This window comes from Anguilla rostrata, chromosome 2 (genome assembly GCF_018555375.3).
Source record: "Anguilla rostrata isolate EN2019 chromosome 2, ASM1855537v3, whole genome shotgun sequence".
Classification (NCBI taxonomy): domain Eukaryota; kingdom Metazoa; phylum Chordata; class Actinopteri; order Anguilliformes; family Anguillidae; genus Anguilla; species Anguilla rostrata.
Genome location: NC_057934.1, coordinates 2599104 through 2620477, shown reverse-complemented (window position 1 = coordinate 2620477; position 21374 = coordinate 2599104). Strand labels below are relative to the sequence as shown.

At 46.8% G+C, this 21374-nt stretch overlaps 1 protein-coding gene across 5 annotated transcripts in view; it reads left to right on the top strand.

Moving 5' to 3' along the window:
• The window catches only part of sh3pxd2aa (SH3 and PX domains 2Aa), an 83932-nt gene that overhangs the window by 8568 nt on the left and 53990 nt on the right, over positions 1–21374 (top strand). For all 5 annotated transcript variants that reach the window (XM_064315339.1, XM_064315344.1, XM_064315323.1 and 2 more), the window contains exons 2-5: positions 2153–2233; positions 12504–12579; positions 14073–14149; positions 18100–18191. In XM_064315339.1, coding sequence (XP_064171409.1) covers positions 2153–2233; positions 12504–12579; positions 14073–14149; positions 18100–18191 — 326 coding nt within the window. The remainder of the gene's footprint in view (positions 1–2152; positions 2234–12503; positions 12580–14072; positions 14150–18099; positions 18192–21374) is intronic.

Below are 21374 nucleotides of genomic sequence, written 5' to 3'. Positions count from 1 at the left end.
AGGGCCACATGGTGTCCGATAAGCTGGTGTCTATTTAAACTACTGCGCTCAAACGCTGCGTGCTGAACCCGCTATGGAAACATGATTGGCTCGTGCATCCGCTCCCTATCAGCGCTGTTGCATGCTGGGACTTTTCCAGCATTGGCACACTTCTTTTTCTTTTTCCCTCCCCTGACTAAAAAAAGCACATGGTTTGGTGGTCTAAGTGCATTTATTGTTTTACTGAGTTCACTTAGATTTCAGGAAACTTCCTTGAGGGCTGTTGTCAGGAATCGTTTGTGCCCCAGTAGCATTTCTCTAGCATTTTTTGTGCGTTGAAAGCTTGAGAAATTCTGGAAACTTTGGCCATCGTGCAGAAAGAAAACCAACAAAGAAGAACTAGCAGAAAGAAAGAGGTGTTGCTGAATCACCTTTGGATGACATGTTTCTGGCTGGAATAGTTATTTATTTATTTATTTATTTTTGGTCCTTAGAATAAGCACCTTAGTCACTGACAACACACCGGAATGTTCTAGAACTTTACTGCTGACACCCATTGCACCGTATAGGGGACATACTGTAAGACAGTTTGGCTAAGTCACAGTGGCTGTTTAAAAACATTTCCACAAGAGTGAGAATTGCCCCTGTGGATCACGGCCAAGAAAAACATGCATTTCTCCAGAAGAAACAAAGCCTGTGACAGTAAGCTTTGACCTGGCACAATGAGCTTTGGGCTGGCACAGATTTTGTTTCTATAGTTTCCCTGCTTCAGACCTGCAGGGCAAATGTTGCTGGCAGCGAGATGTATTCTGTAAGATTAATTGGTGCGAAGGCTTCACTGCGTTACCGGGAACTCTTAATGCATGTCTGGAGGGGTCATGTTGCTTGGAAAAGTTTAAATCCGCTTCTTTTGTTTTATTTTTGTATGTCAGTGTTGCGCTCTGTCGTACTAGCTGTTAGCCGTTTGTGACTGCTCCCGCCTTTGCCCTCCCGTTTGCCCAAACTGCCCTGTCTCTGCCCCCTGCTGGTGGGGCTGAACCCTAACAGCGGCTACTGCCCCGATTGGACAAGTGACACATCAATCAAATCTGAACCAGTCTCAGAGTGGCCCCGGGGCCAATGGGCACTCCTTATTGTTGAGCCCTTGCCAGGGACTGGTGTGTGCACAGGAGCCCTGGTGAAATGCTGCAGCTTTGTGCAAACGATTAACCAAATAATTTTTTGGGGTCATGCGAAAGGGTTACTGTATTTTTTTTCAGAGTACTGCCAACCGTGTTTTATTAATTATGACATCACCGGTTTCATGCATGTTTTATGCGCGACGCAGCGTGGGCGTGACACGTGGGGAAATTCCGTCAATCGGCCAATGAAACGCGCGCCTCTGGAACCGGACGGAGAACAATTAAGTCGTGTTTCGGGGGGGGACGCGAGCTTTTGTTTCAGTTCGCGACTTGGCAGCGACTGTTCATTTGTTCTGCAAGAAAAGGCTTTATTTGGCGAGTGAACAACAAAAACAAAAGTATTATTATAAAACGCAGACCTCCTGTTTTCTTTGCGCATGATTTGAAAACAATAAACAAAGCAGCGTGATCGGTGACTTCTTAAGTTAGCGGTCTGCGCAGTAGAATGTAGAAATGTGCATGCTATATTAGCCTCAGTACTGCTGGACAAGCTAGCACATGTGATGCAAAAGTCTTACATTCAACCCTTATTAGGCTAGGACGTAGCACAACATTTGATGGCAATGGCTACTTAAGTTCTCAGTTCACGGTTTACGTTTTGGGTGCCCAAAAAATGCCCCTGACAGATTCCAGCGTCTCCTGAGTCTCCAAGGAGAAGTGCCCGTGCTGGGGATTCCTTCTGGTCTGGCCCCCAGGATGGTTTCCTTGACGGTCTCCGAGCGGCATGGCTCTAGATAAAGATAGACCTTGCCTCTGTTAACCCCTTACGTGTTCCAGTCAACGCCCGAAACAGGGCCTCCTCCAGCCGAGCGGGCCGGGTGTTGAAAAGGTCAGCCAGAGCCCAGTCCAGTCCAGTCCAGTCCGGTCCGCCCCATATGGATTCCGGTCTCCAGGTTTTAGTCAGCACTCTGTGGGCTAACTGTTGCCTTGTGTCAGTCACGATCCGCGGTTCTGTGTAACGTGCGGGTCTCTTGTGTTTTATCTCTCGCCAGGTGTACCTCATCAACGTCACGTACTCCGACTCCAGCTCCCACACCATCTACAGAAGATACAGCAGATTCTTCGACCTCCAGGTAACTGCACCTGTCCATTAACATTCCGCAGGTTTAAAAAAAAAAAAAAAAATCATTCCTGTTCCAAGTTCATAATAAGCCTCCTTCTTCCTGGACTTATGTTGTCCAAATCAAGTGTCATGTTGTAAATTTGGTTACGATGGACTACTCCCTGCTCAGGTCAAGGTACTATATTCTAGATGGCACATGTAGATGTACTCCAGAATTAAATTTGGGTTTCATTTCGACAGAAAAGTATCCCTATGATGAACTGAAATGCTACTATATTTGGGTGGAAGTCAGTTTTATGCTGATAGTCTCACAGAGCAAAGCACCAGGCACCAGGATTCAGGTGGGACATTTATCTGTGAATTTCTGATATATTATTTACAGTACATTCTTTCTGCCGGTCCTCTCTTCTGAATATGAATATGAAGATTTAGCTTCACTGTCTTTGGACTGGATTTTAATTTATAGAAAATGTGAAATGTCTTTCGTATCGCCCCCTGCCCTTTTTGCTGGGAAGGTGTGGGTCTGTTCTGAGAGTAAGTGCTGTATGTGTACATAACACAGAGAGAGGGAGGGAGAGAGTCACCAAGCGTTCAGGGTCTCCTGGTCCTTCTGCCAATGCGATTGGCTCTCAGGGACAGCACGGATCTCAATGGTCGCAGTGTGTTCCACAGGAAGTGATGCGTCAATCGGGGGAGGAAACAAACTGTGAAAGGCTCCCATTGATAACCAGAGGGGCCTCGCCGAAATGGAAAGGCCGCGCTACATTGCTGATTGCTCCCTAAAATGGGGGAAAGGGGGAAAGTAATAACCATCAATCACAGAGGTGATTCACCAGCTTCAGAGCCTTTGCTGAGGTCTTTCAGGGATTCAGGAAATCGCAGAAATAAATGTCTCATTTTTTTTTATTGCAATGCAATGTTTATACTGCTTGTGCACATTCCTAAAATATTACCATGTACTGTATGCACTCCAGCTCATGGGGGACTGTGTTTAAAAAGGGTTGTAATTCTTACATGGGTCTTATGGATGTAAATACCCTCAAATTGGAGCTGACAGTCTACACTTTAACCTTATATTGTGCCCTTGTAAACACTTGAGCATTAAGACTACCCCGAAATTGGGATACGGTCATATCCTCAAGTCATCCTTTGAGAACTTCTGGATGGTCTCTGGGCCGTATCGAGGGGGTAGATCCAGCGAACCTTGGCTAATCTCCGAGCCTCTCTGAACAGTTGGGAAAATCCTGTGGGGGTTTGAGCGGACCGGGGTTACCCATGTGTACAGAAGTCCAGCGGCTTCGATGTGCTTTGTGCTAGTCTGGTGAAAACCGCCATTTTGGGGCATCGTCTGGACCAGCCGCAGTCAAATTAAGTATGGAATAGAAAGTTCACTTGTAATCAGCAGTTTAACCACATGTGAATTTGATCTGAAATTGTGGAGTACACAACCAATTTTTTTAAAAAAAGGTCTTTGTCCTAAGCATTATGGAGCGCACTGTGTGCACATGGAAACACATTTCTGACCTGACACTGTCACTGTGGAACTGCATCCTGGGAAGTGGAAGGAAGCGTCTTTAGAACGAGAGGGACGTCAGTGACTCCAGGGTCTCGCAGTCATATGGAATATTCCTGATGGAAGGCTTCCTGCTTGTTCCAGGTCCAGCTTTCCAGCTGATAGGACTCGATGTGACACTCAGATTGTGTTGCGCTTTTGGGAAAGGATCCTCTTACGTTGCGCACGTTGATCGGGTGTTGAGCCGATTCATCTTCCCAGAGCTCACTCGTGATTTTTTAAGGGGATGCCTTTCGGGCCACCCGCATAGCGTTTCTCAGGTGGCGTGTCTGTTGCTTGCATTCTTAATGATTCTCGTGGCGATGCAGACGCGTTCGCCATCAGGAGCTTTGTAACCATGGCAGCAGAGCCGGCTGTCTAGGAGACCGTGAGGGTCGCCAGACTGGTGCCAGACAGATCGACAGACAGATGACTGGGGAAAGAGGCCGTACGGGCGACCTCGAGGGCAATGATGCCGCCATTTTAATTTGAGGACCGCGCGAAAGGAAGGCGCCTGTACAGCCGAGCTCTTCCTTCAGAACTGAGTAACACTGACATTAACAAGCACAGAGCTGTTAAAGGCCTGAAGTGGGAATGGTGTGGCTCAGATTTGTGTGCGTTCATGCTTGTTTTGTGACTCTTGTTTTGTGCGTTTATGCTTGTTTTGTGACTCTTGTTTTGTGCGTTTGTGTTTATTTTGTGACTCTTGTTTTGTGCGTTTGTGTTTGTTTTGTGACTCTTCCGTGATGCGTTAATGCTGACTTCTGACCGAGACAGCTCTGAAGCTGGGTTGTCAGCATTCAGCCAATTCTCTGTCACATTTGTCACTTGCCCTGAATGCACGAGCAATCAGAAGCACATTTTAAACAGGCTGTGGTCATTGTGTCATCATACGTATCCAATTCTAAAAAGCCGTTAACTTTCTTTTTACACTGGCTTTTATTGACCAAGGGTGCATACACAAAAATCAGGCTATGCTGTCCGTGCTGGTGTTTGAGAAATCGTGTGCCTAAGACCACAAAGCACCCGGTTCTTTCTTTCTTTTTTTTTTTTTTTTTTTTTGCCCGTGTTTTTAAAAATAGCCCAGTACTTTCACCCCTTGACATGTGCCTTCAAAGTACTGTACTGAGCTGTCTGAGAAGGGGTTTCTTTGTCCAGGGGCCTGGATGAAAGCCTGCTCTGCTCGTGCGATGCAGTTCCTCATGCCGTTATGAAGCTGGCCGGGAAGGGGAGAACACCTACATTTCGGACACAGCCCCGTTGTTGTCCTGCCGCACAATGGTCTCCTTGAGCGCAGTGAATTCTGCCTGAGAACTCATCCCCACAGCCCTGGGTTGGAGATTAAGAAGTACATCTGTATTTATAATGAAGGAATGCACATCGTCATAAATCTGTGGGAGGATTCAAATGCACAGCCCTCTTGGCGAGGCAGAGGACTGCACTGTTTTCGAAGGAAAAAAAGAAAAAAAAAAGACTTCAGTTTAGCCCTTCAGACCAGGCTTGAGAAGTCATGCCTCTGTTGGTCGCTCAACCAGTTGATTGCTCTCTATTGGCCACTGTTCCACAGAACGCTTTAAGATGGAAGCCAACTGGAGTCCATTTGCGTCACCCTGAAGGTTAGTGATGACGTGACAGGAAGTGACGCATTGGACATGGGAAATTAAAGTGAGCGGCGGTGGGTTTGTGTGCGTGCCAGTTCCCCTCCTCCCTGTCCCTCACCCCCCCCCCCCTCCTTCGACCCGACACTTTGATGTGTTAATGTATTTCCAGCGACCGACGCTGTGCAAATAGGCCTTTCCTGAGAGCGTTTGCTTCAACAATCTCCCGACACATTATCAGAGGACATATGGCCTGTGAAATGTTTCCTGATGGGCAGGCTCTTATTTTCACACTGTGTTAGTCACCCACAGCGTCCGTGCCCAAGGTCTGACCGGGGGAGTCGATCAATGGGAAAATGGGTTTGGCCTCGATTTCAAAACAACGTGTTCAAGGTAGTTGCTCGCTTTGCGTTTACTTGCTAACGCATTTCTCATGCACCTGAGCGTGATCTGTAATGGTGTGGAGGCAAAACGTGGAGGCTGATAATCGGTGGCATTGAGTTTTGTTAAACATTAAAGTGAAGCCACTTTGTTCTTTGATGGCGGGCGCCTCCGCCATCTTCCCCTGCAGCTCATGCAGGAGTCGCACAGTTGGCGGTTGAGGAAACGACACCGCAAAAGTTTATATCCTCCGGGAGAAAAGGAGCATCCTGTTTACTGAGGTAGACTTTCCGGAAGATTCCTGCGTGTTTCATCTGTGTTTACAAACTACTGGACTCGGGGAAAAAAAAAAACAAACAGATGAAAAAGAAATAATTGCAAGCAGAGCGCTTCGCCAATCTCGTTCTTAGGGCCACAAAAAAAGCCAAAAAAAAGCCGGCGACAGTGCTTTTGTGTCGTTTGGTTTGAGACCCTTTCGTTGTGCTGTGAAACGGGGTCCAACCGAAAATCGGTTTGCAATTACCGAGTGAAGTTCCACCTCTCCCCCCCCCCCCCACATTAAAACTGATGGATTACTGTCGCGAATTCAGTGGGCATTCCGAAGAAGAGTGATTACCCATATTTCAAAATGGCGGTAGGACAACAGCCCTTCGTCTTGGGGTACCTCGGTTAAGAAAGTGGGCCTCGTATCGAAGGAGGAATCTTGACATTTGGCGCAGAAGTGATCCACCGAGCAGTTAGTGTACCGCAGTGACCAGGGGCATGCTGGGAGGACCAAGCCTTATGCATTCACCTGACTGGCCCAGGACCTACTCTTTTGGTGCTACTCCAGATGGCAGGTGCTCAGTGCTTTCAGTGGTATTTCCATGCAGTTTAGCTGATATACTTGGCTGCTGACAGATCAGCATTGTGCTGACAACAACAACAACGCCCCTGCCGGTCTTCAGCGCAGAAAATCTCAGTGAATGGCCTTTGACTTGCACACAGCTAGCTGGTTCCTCTCACAGTGGAGTGGTTTGAGAAAAAACCCCCCAGAGGCCTGGTCTCCCCCCCCCGAGGGATTATCACATTATCCTTCTCCTTCCCACCACCTCTGCCCCCTCCCTTCGTTGTTTCGTTGCCCAACTCCCCCCCCCAACAAGCTGGGGCCTGTTCCCTCCCAGCTTCGCTAAATTGCACGCTTGCATTGCATGCGCACCCAAAACTCCTACAGGGAGATTTTCTCTTGGTTAGTAATGCTCGGCGGCTGCTGTTATTGATTGCGTGAGAGGTTGCTCCCGGGAGCAGCGTTGCCTTGGCGTGGGCTTGCCTCTGTCCTCTACACTGCTCCTGCGGCGTTGGCCTGACTGCTCCAATGGGACTCATTAAATGCTAAATCAGCCCTTGTACGCCACTGGCTCTCCACTGCAAGTCTTGATGCTATGCCAATGATCAAATGTGCTTTCTGAGTTGCGCATTTAGTGGTGCATTGTTGGGGTTATCTTGGATTTGCATTTTTTTTTTTAAAGAAAGCCCTGTAAGATGTCTTGAGAAAAAGCTGATGTCATAAATTTTGAAGACGGGGACCATAGAAAGCGGAGTCCTCTGTAATCTGAGACTCCTTGGGTGTTCTTGGGTGCCTGTGGAGTGCCCGAGAAGGCGGGAGCCACCATTTTGTCTTTCAACATCTTTGTGTTTCCAACGTCTTCACCATCATCATCCAAGCTCTCCGGGGTTTCAGCTGGTCTGGCTCCACAGTCAGAAGTCAGGTTCAGAATCTGAAGGTGCATGGTGAACTCCAGTAGACAGTTCTCTGCTTCTTGGGGCTGGACCTGCAGTCCTTGCTTTCCTCTGGTCGACAGTACGGAAACTCCTGTAATTCTGGTCACGGAACAAAACAGATCTGCACAGGTTCTCTTTCTGCTGTGAGATTGGTGCCATAGATTATTTTTCCTGCTCAGCCCTCAAGGCCCCTTTTCCTCCTCTTTAAAGCTGAGGTCGCTGAGTGCTTCGGTCAGATTGCGCTCTTTGTGAAAAGCGGCATTAATCACCGCAAAGAGCAGGCCTGTTTGGGCCGCATTGTTGGGCCGCGGAGGTCTGAAGAGTCTGCGGGGACCTGCTGCACTGTTGTCTCGCAGACAGGAGCTGGATAAATGCAAACATGGCGTCAATGAAACTTAGAGCCACTGGTGTTTCAGCGAGAGACTATCTGACAGAGAATGGAGAAGTCTCCTGAGTCCTCCTGGTTCCTCTCTGAAACACCAGAGCGCTCTATCCGACGGAGAATGGAGAAGTCACAGCTCCTTTTGTGTGGAGTGGAGCTCACCTCGGTGTTTGATTTCACTGGTCTGCGTAAGAACACAAAGAAGGTCTAGTTACCCACATGACTCGATAGCCCAGTAGATATCCCAAACTGAACTCCACTGAATTAAACTGCTATTAGAAAGCACGGCAGCTAAAATGCCCATAGGGGTGAAAGATTAGCTCAGGATTGCGCAAGTTTTTTTTTTCTTTTGTGTGACTCTTTTATGACATCATAATGCTGAATTCTGACGGTATGACTGTATGAGTTCCGATATGTTAACCTTGCTGCTGTACGTCAGTGTAGTATAGTTGTATATCACGATAACAGTAGTATTGGTTATACAGTATGACACACTCTGATACTCTACAGCGTCCTTTTTTTGGGTAGATGTAGGGCGTGAAAATTGTGGGCACGGGGTGGAGTGCAGGCTTGAAGCGTTTTACTGCAGCCATTAGCGGGTTTTCCCACGCTCATATTGTTTCTGCACATCGGATCGCGTTTGTTTGCGCGTCCTGTTTTGGCTGCGTGATAAAATGAAAATCACTCTATTGCTCTATTGTGATAAAAATCAGTGTGGGGGGGGGGGCTAAATCTTCCTGCCTTTGGGGGGGTGGGGGGGGGGGTTTGCTAAATGACCAGCTTGGCCACGGATGGCGGTATCCGGGGATTAGCCTGGAATTCTCCTTTGCTCCTGGGGGAGGTGAAGCGCTCTCTGCGGCTGTTTCAAGGCTGTGCCCCCCCACCCCCACCCCGCTGCCCCCCCAGATAGCAGAGGATAGATTCGCTGGGGTCCCCCAGCAGCTGAGAGTCAGACATGACCGCATCGCTGCACCTGTTGCTAAGCAGCCACGCACAGGCCCAGAGTTGGTGAGTCGAAACGCAGGGCCTCGAGGAGTCAGCCCTAGGCTCTTTAACCCACTGCTGCATCCTGTGCCTCACATTACATCAGGACACTTTTTACATCAGGGCAAAATCTCTTAAACTGAAGCTTTCCGGGATGAATTTAATTAATGTAACTGGTGCCAAATTCTCCTTTCATCTACTGTGAAGCACTATGTTCAGCTGTGGTGGGAATAATTGTGGTTTGTCAGAACTGTCTCAGGACGGGGGGGTCAACTATATATAGTGCTGCGATTGACACTTGTAGTCGACTGCAGGTCCATCGTGTGAAACTGAGCCACATAAAAGACTCCTGTGCCTTGGCATGAAGCTCGAGGCGTAAACAGACCCAAATCCTTACCACTGATAGCCGTGTCAGTTCCGACTGTCCACAGCTTGAGCTGTTCAAAATTGTAAATTTAAAGTTCCTTCGGTGGATTAGAAATGCGTCCTGCCTCGGCACTTTCAACGGTTCTGAGAACAAATGCATCGAACATTGTTTACATACTTTTCCCTTTTTCTCCGATTATTTCTCTGCATGGTACATTCAGGCTGGGTCCCATGATATACAGTATGAAGGACAAAGATGAGGAAAGTTACTTAAGTCACAAAGAAATGTGATTCCTTCTGGTATTGCATCACCGTGTTTCTTCACATAATCATTTTCATGTTTCTCTCCTGGTCTGCAATAACAGAATTCAGCAGGCTGTGCCTGCTGGCTATTTTCATTTCATATATCAAACTCAGTTAACATCTTTATTCTGCTACATTTGCATTTTTCTCCAGTCACATATGGATTTCACCAGCGAGTACAAAGGTCGGTCGTTGAAACATGTACATTATGTCGTTTTCCAGTTATAATATATTGTAGGTTACCTTGTTTGCAGCTTACTTGTTTCATTTGGCTTAGTGCATACTGGGAGTTGAAGTTTTTTTTTCTTTCACAATCCAATTATTTCAAACTTTAAAGTGGTTCTGTAGAGGGTGCATATTCTGCAGTCATCTTGGGGATGGACGGTGCCTTTAGGCATGTCTAATGTTGGACTCAGGTAATGGGGCATGTTTCATTTAAACAGGAAGATCACTATTCCCGTGAAAAGAGACAGCAGTATAAACACAGATGTCATTACTATGGGAAAAAAGCTTGAACGCAAAGTAAGGAGAAAGGTCAGCACTCCAAAAAAAAAAAAAAAAAAGGTTTCACTGGAAGTGTGGTCAGTGACTACCCTGTCCAAATAAGGTTTTGGATGCAATTCCCAGCTTCCTCCTACCAACGAATTGATCCCCAGTGCCCGTCTGTTTAGGATTCATCATAGAAGAGGTGGATTGTGGGTAAGAGCAACAGGCCGGGGTCATATTCAGGAGATTTCCTTCTGCTTCGCACTGCTTCACACCACTGCAATTCTAATACATCTCAGGAGGCGGACTGGACACAGGTTTTTAATTATAAACAGCCACTGACATACTGACAACACAAAATCCCTGGTTGACTTGCAGGAATGACCTTTGGAAACAAAAGTTCAGGTTTTTGATTGAAACTGGGCTTGTAAGACTGCAGGATAATCAAATAGTTTCACATTTCCATGGCCGTGGAATTCTCATGTTTAAGAGCATAGAAGCGCTGGTCGTACTTACTATTAGAAACTGGAATACTGAGTCAGTTCTTTTCTTTTTAGGGCAGTGGGCCTCGTTTGGTGTCAGTTTTGGCTATTGCAGTAAAACAAAAAGAGAAAGAGTCCTTGCTTTTAGCACGAACTCTTCTAACCCTCTCCGTTTGTTCCACAGCTCCGCACTGCACAATGTCAGCCGCTGAGGCATAAACATTTTTTTTCTGTTCCGTACCGAGCCAGGGCCGGGCGTTCCTCGAAGAGACGATAACGAGTCCACGGCACGCATTCGCGGCTGAAATACGGAGCTATTTGCACTCCTTCCAACGCGTCTTTATCCCCCCACCTGTTCGTTTGTTAGCTGCCGTGGATTTCTTCCACCCACCTGTTGCTTGGATCGGTATCGCCGCCGGGGCTCGGGCTGCGTTATGCGTCCCGCGGCGCCGCTGTGGGACCAGCGCGCGCGGCTCCGTCTGCCAGGAATCTGCCGGAGACGTTGAGAGAAGGCTCGCAGCTTGCGAGAGCGCGAGCCAGATTCCCTAATAAAACGGAGATTATAAAAGTGCGCGTGTGGCGAAAGCGCTCTGAACGAGGAACCGATTACTGCTATTTAACTGCCCGAAAGAAAAACGAAGAGAAATTATGTTTTACTCTTCGTCATCCGTCGACATATGAAACATCATAACTAATTTGTTAGTTCTCTATTTATTTAATTGGACTTTTCATTCTTGTTGATGTTTTAGCCTTCGGTTATTTGCTAAGCTTGGCCGTTGTTATGTGCTGAGTGTAGGAGTAGTTTTAGATGGACGTTTGTTTGATTAACCTTGACTTTTTTGGCTAGCGCATCAAGCATTTAAAATTTTTTTATAACCAATGCCATGTACATGTCAAACATTTGTATTTGTGCCACAAACTATGAGGGAAAAATTCTATCTGCAGGGGGGGGAGGGGGGAGGGAGGAAGAGAGCCGGTAAAAAACACCACACAACCCACAAGAAAGAAACTTAATGGAGTCTGGCTCTGAACCCCGACGCGCAAACTCGCCGGCCCAGACGGAACGAACCGGGCCGTTTTCTCCAAATTGACCCGCGCGCTGTTTTTTCACCTGGCTCCTGCGGGCTGGGCGCAGTTCCTCGCGTCCCCGCTTGGCCCAGATGTGCGCGTCGGCCCTCGCCGCTCTCCTCAGCGTTTCTCCAATCGGAGCAGACATCTGGAGCCGAGCGGTGCTCCCGGCTCGAGGCACGAGCCGTGCGTATTTATTTTCTTTTGGCTCGCATGAAAGATTTATTTTATGGGCAATTTTGTTAACCATAATATCTTGCATACAGAAAAATCCTTACTGTACAATTTCTCGCTGTATGTATGTCGGCACATATGTGTAGACTGTTTTTCAGTTCTGACAGCACCTATGTTTTTACTGTAGATTCAATTATAACATTACAGCTCATTTGTAACGAGGGCTATGCATGTGATGTCTGGTTTTCATTTAGAATCTTGATTTCTTAACTCAAATTGTGCAACTTCTTTTGAACACTTATTCTGAAGTTCTTTTGATCTTTTGAATTATGGAAATGGACCCATAGTTTAAAACGTGTAGTCAAGTAACTTGTCCTGACTGCTTCTCAGAACATCTGCTGTTACAACCCCAGTTATTACTTTTTTTCGCTGTATGGATGAAATTAATGGCCAATATGGTCTGACCTGTCTGATTTCAGTGTACACTGCAGACCTTCTGCAGGGAAAAGGTGTTGCACTTCTTTGCATATTCCCGCTCATCTTTACTCTCACACGCTCAGCACAGAGTTGGCTGCTTATGGGGGTCAACACGTAAGAGAGATATATAATTAGGTTTTTTCAATATTTGAATTTCTTCCGTGCTGTTTCTCATTGCTTGTTATCTGTCTGTTTATGTGTGAATTCCGGAATGCTGCGTTTCTGGATGTTGAGTTTTGTTGTTTTCCCCCCCCCTTGTCCCACAGATGCAGATCCTTGACAAATTCCCAATTGAGGGAGGACAGAAAGACCCCAAGAAACGGATCATCCCGTTCTTACCAGGTGAGCAGCTCGGCCACGCCCACCCCCTAGCCGTGTCAGCATGCCTGGAACAGCGGTCATGTGACTTTGTCAGTGCGCGTTGTTCTCGAAGCTGCCTGAGAGCGATGGTAGGCTGCAAAGGTGAGAGCGTGAGTGAGAGAGTGCAAGAGTGAGTGAGTGAGTTTTATCGGCTGTCAGTCGTCAGCGTGGCGTCTGTGATTGGCTGCTGTACACTCCCATGGACCCCTTGAACCTACACCCCCACCCCCCCTTAGCCCCCAGTCACATGCCCACCTAGAACTCATCCATGGAGGTATTTATGGAGGCCTGACATCGCTGGGAGGAGGCGACGGGGAGCGTCCCTAATCCTATTACTCCTCGGGGGCGTGCTCCGCCGGGCCCTGGAGCGGCCTTCTCAGCGTGGCGAGGAGCTTCGGTCCCACGGCAGAGCGGCTCGCCTTCATGGGAGCTGCATCTCCAGCCTCTTCACAGGCTGCCTGCTGTCCGATCTGTGCGTACGGGAAAGCGGTGATCCCCTTTGAACAGAACGATTCTTGCCGCACTGCTTTATCAAAATCCCAAGTCAGTGTTCCAGAACTCCACAGATTTCTGTTACCAGCAGTGATTGTGACATCAGCGTTAGAATGTTCAGTCAAGAACATTCTAACCACATATCTGTGATCGCATACCTTAAAGGGTTAAGTAGGCTAAATGTCAACAGAATTCCGTAAAGTCAGGACTTCCTGTAAAAGTACTGAAAGTGCTTTGCTAAAAAAAAAATGTTGATGCGCTTGGTCCCCGAGTGACCTCCTGGGGTCACGTGTGTTTAAAGTTGGCAAATGGAACGAACGTGATACAGCGTGACTAATGTTTGATATTATAAGACCGGTGGATTCTGCTCCATATATTCAGCACGCATTCCTGTAAACAAGGAATTCATGCACTGTTGTGTTCTGTACAGCAGTGGTTCACAAATGTCCTGAGTCTATGTTGCATGTATTCCATATCAACGTATAAACTTTAGTATGTTTAGTATGGGGCTAATATATTTGTATGGGAAATATTTTAAAAGTCAAATGTGCATGTACACCATAATTAACTAGACTGTTTATATTGCTTCAAGAAAATTTATACAGTATGTATACTTTTTCATATATTTTTTTCATACATGTATCTTCTGACCCACCTCAACACGTCTCAGAAATGACAGTTTTTGACCTACTTGTCGGCATGTGCCCTGTTTTTGTGTATGTGTTGCCAAGATTCTTTACTGTGCTTCACTGCCATCTAGTGGTGGGAGATTGTACAAGCAGTCCATCGCTTTGATCTCCACAATTCCTGCATGTTAATTTTATTGGATGTGCCCATGGCTTTTGCTACTTGCCACAAATGCTACACTTAAGTTTAACGCTAACCGGAAGTTTCCCGTCTTACTTTTGCTGTTCTTGGCGTTTTAATATCATCGTTTTACCTGCAGCTTCTCACCTGAAATCTCACCCGTCCTTTTCCCGCAGGCAAGATCCTGTTCCGACGAAGTCATGTCCGAGACGTGGCGATGAAAAGGCTGCGCTTCCTCGATGATTACTGCAGAGTAAGAAACGTCTTTTTAAAATTGTTTTTATTATTATTGTTTTTTTTAAAATTCCGCCATTGTTCCTCCCCACCAGTATGAAATATCAGCGCTGATCCTTGTGTCAAAACTGATGTTCAGAAGTGTCAGTGATGGGAGGTCAGTGATGTTCAGAAGGTCACTGATGTTCAGAAGTGTCAGTGATGGGAGGTCAGTGATGTTCAGAAGGTCACTGATGTTCAGAAGTGTCAGTGATGGGAGGTCAGTGATGTTCAGAAGGTCACTGATGTTCAGAAGTGTCAGTGATGGGAGGTCACTGATGTTCGGAAGGCCACTGATGTTCAGAAGTGTCACTGATTTTCGGAAGGCCATTGATGTTCAGAAGGTCACTGATGTTCGGAAGGCCATTGATGTTCACAAGTGTCACTGATGTTCACAAGTGTCACTGATGTTTGGGAGGTCACTGATGTTCAGAAGTGTCACTGATGTTCAGAAGTGTCAGTGATGTTCAGAAGTGTCAGGGATGTTCAGAAGTGTCAGGGATGTTCAGGAGGTCACTGATGTTCAGAAGTGTCACTGATGTTTGGGAGGTCACTGATGTTCAGAAGTGTCAGTGATGTTCAGAAGGGTCAGTGATGTTCAGAAGTGTCAGTGATGCTCAGAAGTGTCAGTGATGGGAGGTCACTGATGTTCAGAAGTGTCACTGATGTTCAGAAGGTCACTGATGTTCAGAAGGTCACTGATGTTCAGAAGGCCACTGATGTTCGGAAGGCCACTGATGTTCGGAAGGCCACTGATGTTCAGAAGGTCACTGATGTTCAGAAGTGTCACTGATGTTCAGAAGGTCACTGATTTTCGGAAGGCCATTGATGTTCGGAAGGCCACTGATGTTCAGAAGTGTCACTGATGTTCAGCCTCTCGGCTTCTCGCGAAAAACCAGGAAGCACGCGAGGCGTGCGTCTGCCCTCCAGGTGCTCGCCAAATGGCGTCGGGCGGAGGAGCTCTCCCAGGGCGCGGGAAGTCCCGAAATGTGTATTCCACGGCGACTGGCGGAGGATGTTGATGTTGAACGCGTCTCGAGTCACCCGGCAGGCGTCCATCTGGAGGCACACGAAGGCGGTTCCTTCAGCCCTGGCCGGCGCCCAAACCGCTGTGTGCCTCGCAGAAAAATGTTTTGGAAAATGAACCGTTTCCTCCAACCGGGCTGCAGAATCAGCTGACTGAAAAGGTGGCTGCAAGATGTTGTTACGGCCAATTACTCCCTTTAACATTTAAGGCTGGAGGCTTGGACACTGCCGGCCATACTGAACCTATTCTGAGGCGGTTGTCTGTCTCAAAATCCTTGTTGCCAAACAGGGAAGGCCTTGGTAGGTGCAATAAATGCAAAACTGAGCACTGTAAAACAGACAAACTGATGCATGCTAATCTAATGTGTAAAACAGACATTCGGTCGTATGCACACTTAATTAACACTGTCAGACAGTTAAAATTTTTGTGCATGCTAGTCGAACGCCATAAGGCAGGCACACTCTTGCAAGCAAACGATTTGGCCGTTCCCCATCTCCTAAGTGAATGTCAACAGATGTTGTGGCATCTTTTCAAAGACGCTTTGAAAAAAACATTTAAAAAAAAAAAAAAAATCTTTTTGGGAATCACTGACGCCCCAGACTCGTAGTCAGAAGTCCTCAGGCGATGTGCTTCCTGTTTGCAGCGGCGAAGAATCTGGATCTGGCGTGTGATGGTTTTCAGTTTTGAGCCCAGATTGTTGTTCCCGGCACGGTGTGGCAAAGCCGGCTCTCTGAACACGACTCTATTGTAAGTTGAGAGCTGACAGCTGTGGACGTGGACCTTTTTTTAAATTTATTTATTTATTTTTTTTTTTAAACTAACAATGGCCCGGTAATATGGGTAAAGGGAAACCATTTCGAAATTTTCCTATTGGAAATCAGATTTAATCATAGAAATGACGTTATTTGTGTAGGATGCATGACCCTTAATGACCTGCCGGGTGTGAAAACAGCAGCGCTTGACTGTAGATAACGACACACTTCAGCTACAGCTCCAGCTACAGGGGACAACATGGAAACATATAGGCTGTCAGTCATTACAACGATTTATAGTTGCACAAGATCTACAACAAACACTGCCTTTACTATGAGTTCTATTACTACTACTGCTGCTGATCCTAATACTTCCACGACTGGTACTACTACTGCTGCTACTGGTACTACTGCTGCTGTTGCTGCTGCTGCTACTGGTACCACTGCTGAAGCCACTGGTACTACTACTACTGCTGCTGCTACTACTACTACTACTGGTACCACTGCTGAAGCTACTGCTGCTACCACTGTTCCTCCTGATATTATTAACGGGCTATGTCAAATGACTGCACCGTAAATAAGCAGTGTAATAACGTGTCATTTGTGGTGTGTGTGCGATTCGGGGGTCCGTTCTTTGAAGAAGTGCTTTGAGTGTGACGTCTCTGGCCCCGGGCCCCACAGGAAGTCCCGGTCCTTCTCCGAGGCTGCAATTTCCTGCGCGGAGTGTAAATAGAAGCGCCGCCGCGTTTTTCATTTCAGGAAAAGGAAGCGGGGTTCAGAGGGCAGCGGAGCCGTTCGAAAACGAGATGAATCAGCACCTCCGAAAAACCTACCGAAACTTCGGAAAGGCAGAGTTTTAATCCATAAATATCAACCCGGCTCCCAGTCAAGCTCATTAATACCCCACAGCATCTGCAGTGTGTGCATATTGCCCTCCTTGCTTCAGTTTTTTATGTGCGCGCACAAAGAAAATGCTCTTATGTCATATTGTCTGCTGTGTGTGATTTTTTTTTAAAAAAAGAAGAAAAAAGTGACCAGCAACAATGCGCTTGTGCTTTTAGTTTCATTAGGCTTTTATTTGTGTAGTGTAGGCTGCAAATGGATTGACCGGCTTATCCACGCACCATCTGTTTTCCTCTGTCTTATATCCCCTGTCTGGAGGTGGGGGGCTCCATTCCTGCCCCCCCCCAACCTGCTTTCCTCAAAGACGCCCCCCCAGCCCTCCAGCTTCCTCCTCACAGTGCGCCAAGGCCTCATACTGTACGGCCCTCGCTGCAGAAGGGTGTAAACAGTGGAAGACCAGGAGCTCCCAGCAGCCTGAGGGGCTCTGAGGGACAGGCAGTAGTGTGAAGTGGGCATGGGGTGGACACTGTGGTCCAGTGACACCATCACATTTTTACATTTGGAGGAATGCTGTACATACACACACACACACACACACACACACAAACCTACACACACACAAACGTACGTACTCACACACATACTCTCACATGCATGTGCACACACACACACACACACACACACAAGCTCACACACACACACACATGACTGTGACCCAGAATCTGCCTTGTTTAGCTGTGTTTTCAATCAACTAAACTGCTCAGTGGGGTGCCTGAAAAAAAAACAACAACAGTAAAAATGTCATGATTGGCTCCTAAATGGAGACATTTCCCTTTCACTGCCTAAATAAGACATCGTCTGTAGAATAAAGGCTTCATTGCTTTATAGGCTCAGTGAAAGAACGAGGGATGAATCAGAGCCTCCTTCACTTCCACTGCACTCGTTTCTTCTTAAATAACTTCTAGCGCTAGTTATTGGAGTCTGTGCAAAGGAAGAGCGTGCGGTCGTTCTGAAAGTGATTCGCCCTCGCTGATCACTGAGCTGTGGGGATCAAGCTGACCGCATTAAAGGAAATGGATGTTCAGCTGAAACCGATCTGTGTCATTGAGACTGGTGGCTCATGGGAAAACAGAACTACTGGGGTCGTGCAGTTCGTTCATGTTCCTGCGCACACACACAAAGCGCATCCTGTGGACATTTAACCTTTCAATGAGCTTTGGTTGGTCATCGCTTGTCAAGTGAACAAGTCTTTCGTATTGTGGACAAGAGCGAATAAAATCTCTCCCCTCACTCCCCCCCCCCCGGCAGGCTCTGGTGCGACTTCCCACTCAGATCTCCCAGAGTGAAGAGGTCCTGAGATTCTTCGAGACGAAACCGGACGACCTCAACCCCCCTAAAGAGTGAGTTCCTGCTTCACCTGTCCGTCAATCTCAGTGCAACTGCTCTCTGAAAAGAGGTTACTTTGGTTTATCTCCATAGGGGAATCCTTTATAGTTCTTTACAGAACTCTCTAAGGCAGGTCTGAAAAGTATATTAAACCGTTTTGGCCAACAGAGAACCCTTGAGCTGGATAGAGTTCCCCTGTGGAGACACAGAGGAGCCTTTTCGAACCCTTTCTTCTGAGAGTGCACCTACTATGTCCTTTCCTTTTTTTTTTTTAGTAATGAGGGGGAAACTCAATTAACTCATCTAAAAATTTTGTTACTTCACAGTTTTCACCATTCATTTCTACAGTAATCAATTCAACCATTATTAATATTTAATATTTAGCACAGTGTACCTGCTTTTGCTCTTTTTCATTTTGTGAAAATCACGGTTTCTGGTCTTTAACTACCAAATACATGAGTGCTTAAATGCAATCCGTTCCACAGTAATTTGTGATTTGCCTTTGTAATCTCTGATTGTTAATTTAGAATGTAATGGAATGTTTGAGTTCTTGAGTTCCATCGCCGCGGGAAGGCTTCAGTGTTGTCACGGCTGGTTGTGCGGAAACAAATCATTACATCCTGGCAAAAAACAACAACAACAAAAAGCCAAGTTAGTCTATGAAACTCCGTTTGACTGATTTTTAATCATGGCTCTTGTCAACTTGCCTGGTAGGCGTGTCCTTTGAGGGGGTGAGGGGTTGGGGGGGGGGGTTGATGTAATGGTTCTGAATCGCTTCCCATCGTTTTGAGTCAAAGAAGCGCTCAAAAAAAGAAAAACACAGTCGAGGATAGCGACCTTTCTCACACTGTGTTTCCTTTGTGCTTCCGAGAGCGAGCCATGTCGTGCTTTCTCTGGTGCACTCGCATATTGACAGCAGAGGAGAGTGATCTGTTTGGCTATTTATAGCTTACGCATTTTTCATTTCGCTGTACGAGAAGCAAACCGTGGAAACGTAGCCGCACGCGTTGTGCAGCAACATGCCTCGAAGTGTGGTACGCTACGTGTTGGCATCGAAGTAAGTTCAGTTCAGAAATACAGAAGCTGTCCTGTGAACAGATCGGCTCTTTGGGTGGGGCTGTTGCCAGATTGTGTGTCATTTGTTAACTGGAAAACACAGTTGAACTGTTTCCAGGTTGAGGTTAGATCACCTCAGAATGACCTTGTAATCATTGTAAAAATAATAGGCGTTTCCCTAATTTTCCACGAAAGCATTGTATCACAATGAAATTTGGTCGTGGGACCATTTGGAGATGCAGATTTGTTTTGTGCAAGATGGCCAATGGGGGGGGAGGGCTGGGGGTAATGGTAAATGCAGGCCCTAAGAAGATGAGATTTAGATGGCGGGGGGGGGGGGGGGTGTTCTAAATCTGTCATCAGATGAGGTGGTCTGATCCACTCGTCGGAGTAGGGTTAGCAGGGGCAGAGGAGGAGTGTATTTTTTTTCTTTAGGCCACAAATGGCTCTATTGAAGAACCACAGTAAAACTGCAGCCATTGTAAAAAAAACTGACAGGTCTAAAATGTCCTCCATCGCACACAAAAGCTGTGTGGGCAGCTCAAAAACACACGTCAAAACTGAAATAATATCTTTAAAGAAACATCCCTTTAAGACAGAATTATAGTATAGGCCCAGTTTAACCATCCATCTCAAGCACTTTCAGTATGGCTTTAAGTACTAACTGTTGTTTTTAAGTGCTGTAATTTTTTTTTCCACCAGTGTCAAAACACAAGGCTTTTTACTTGGAGAGATGGCAGTGATTTCTCCGAAGCCTTTTGGTGTTTTTATTAAAGAGGGCGACGGTGGCTTGATGCAGGGCGTGTTTTCCGCGGGGGGGGGGGGGGGGGGCAGTTTTAGTTCAATCCCAGAAACAGAAACCCAGAAGGATGAAATATCTCGCCTCCCACTGCTGGGAGTAATTTTCTGCAGCGGGATGCAATGCTGTGGGACCAGTGGTGATGAATGCTTTCGGTTGCCACGAGGACGAGAGTACAGTCTCTGTGCTGAGATCTGTCCTCTCTATCAGCTACAGTAGGAAAAAGGGGAGTGGGGGAGTGGGGGGGGGGGGCTCAAGGTCTGGAGGGCCTTAGACAAAGACAGCCTTTCAGGCCCCAAAATAACCGGGACTATTCCAGATGCGACCTTGCTCTCTCAGGAGCTCCGCATGAAAATTCAGGAGCTCGGAAGCTGGGGCCTGTCCCGAGCGTGTCGTACTTGCTGAGGATCTTATTTCCTGCTGTGGGTCCCTTTTTAACGCAGATTCATGTCTTCCCAAAACAAACACGAATGTGACTAGCGGTCGGGGGAAACGGCCTGCTTCCAGTGGTCTTTTCTGTGGCTCTGAAGAGAGTGTCTAATAGCATCTCTCCCAATGGGCGGCTTTGAATGAGCAAAGCCCCAAACCTGAAGCAACAATCCTGTTCTGTAAAACTGAGATGACCTCAGCATTCTAATGCCAGTCATTAGATGATTGTGTGTTATGCAGTTGTTTGTAGCAGAAAAACACACATAGTAAGCATTTTGATTGTTAAAGGCATACTGTGGAGTGGATGTTTTTAAAGCCTTGCTGTAGTCCTGTGTTTACAATCAAAGAAGTCTCCTCCTCCATCTTCAGTCCTGCCCACTCACCCAAGAGCAGGCTGCTCGACTGAGTCACAGATAGGGAAATTAATTAGAAACTACCGGAAGATTTCTCCCATCAATTACTCGGACTGGACATCACATTGTCCAGTCAGGAACCAATAATGAAAAGAAACGGGACATCTGGCAGCGATAGCTAGAGGTAACACTATTTACAGGACCAACAGGAAACAAGCCAACTCCGCGTTGCTTTTAGTCCACTTGGTGAACTTCAGCTGACACCACCACGGAAAAGCAAGTCCGAGGTTACTCTAGTTCTTGAAATGGAAATTTAATTTGTCTTGATACAGAACTGTTTTTCTCTTGTATTCTTCAGTGCAGTAGACAGCCAGCAACATAATGTGTGTGAAGCATTAGTCTTTATATTTGAAAGGAATCTGTTACACTGGTAGGATTCCGCTTCCTGATAATGAGGCTCATTAGTGTGTTAATTGAGTTCGTTTAGATGCGTGTTTTTAAGATGGTGTCCCTGGAGCTTTTGTTTGGAGAATTTGGAAGGTACTTTACTCCTGTCTATG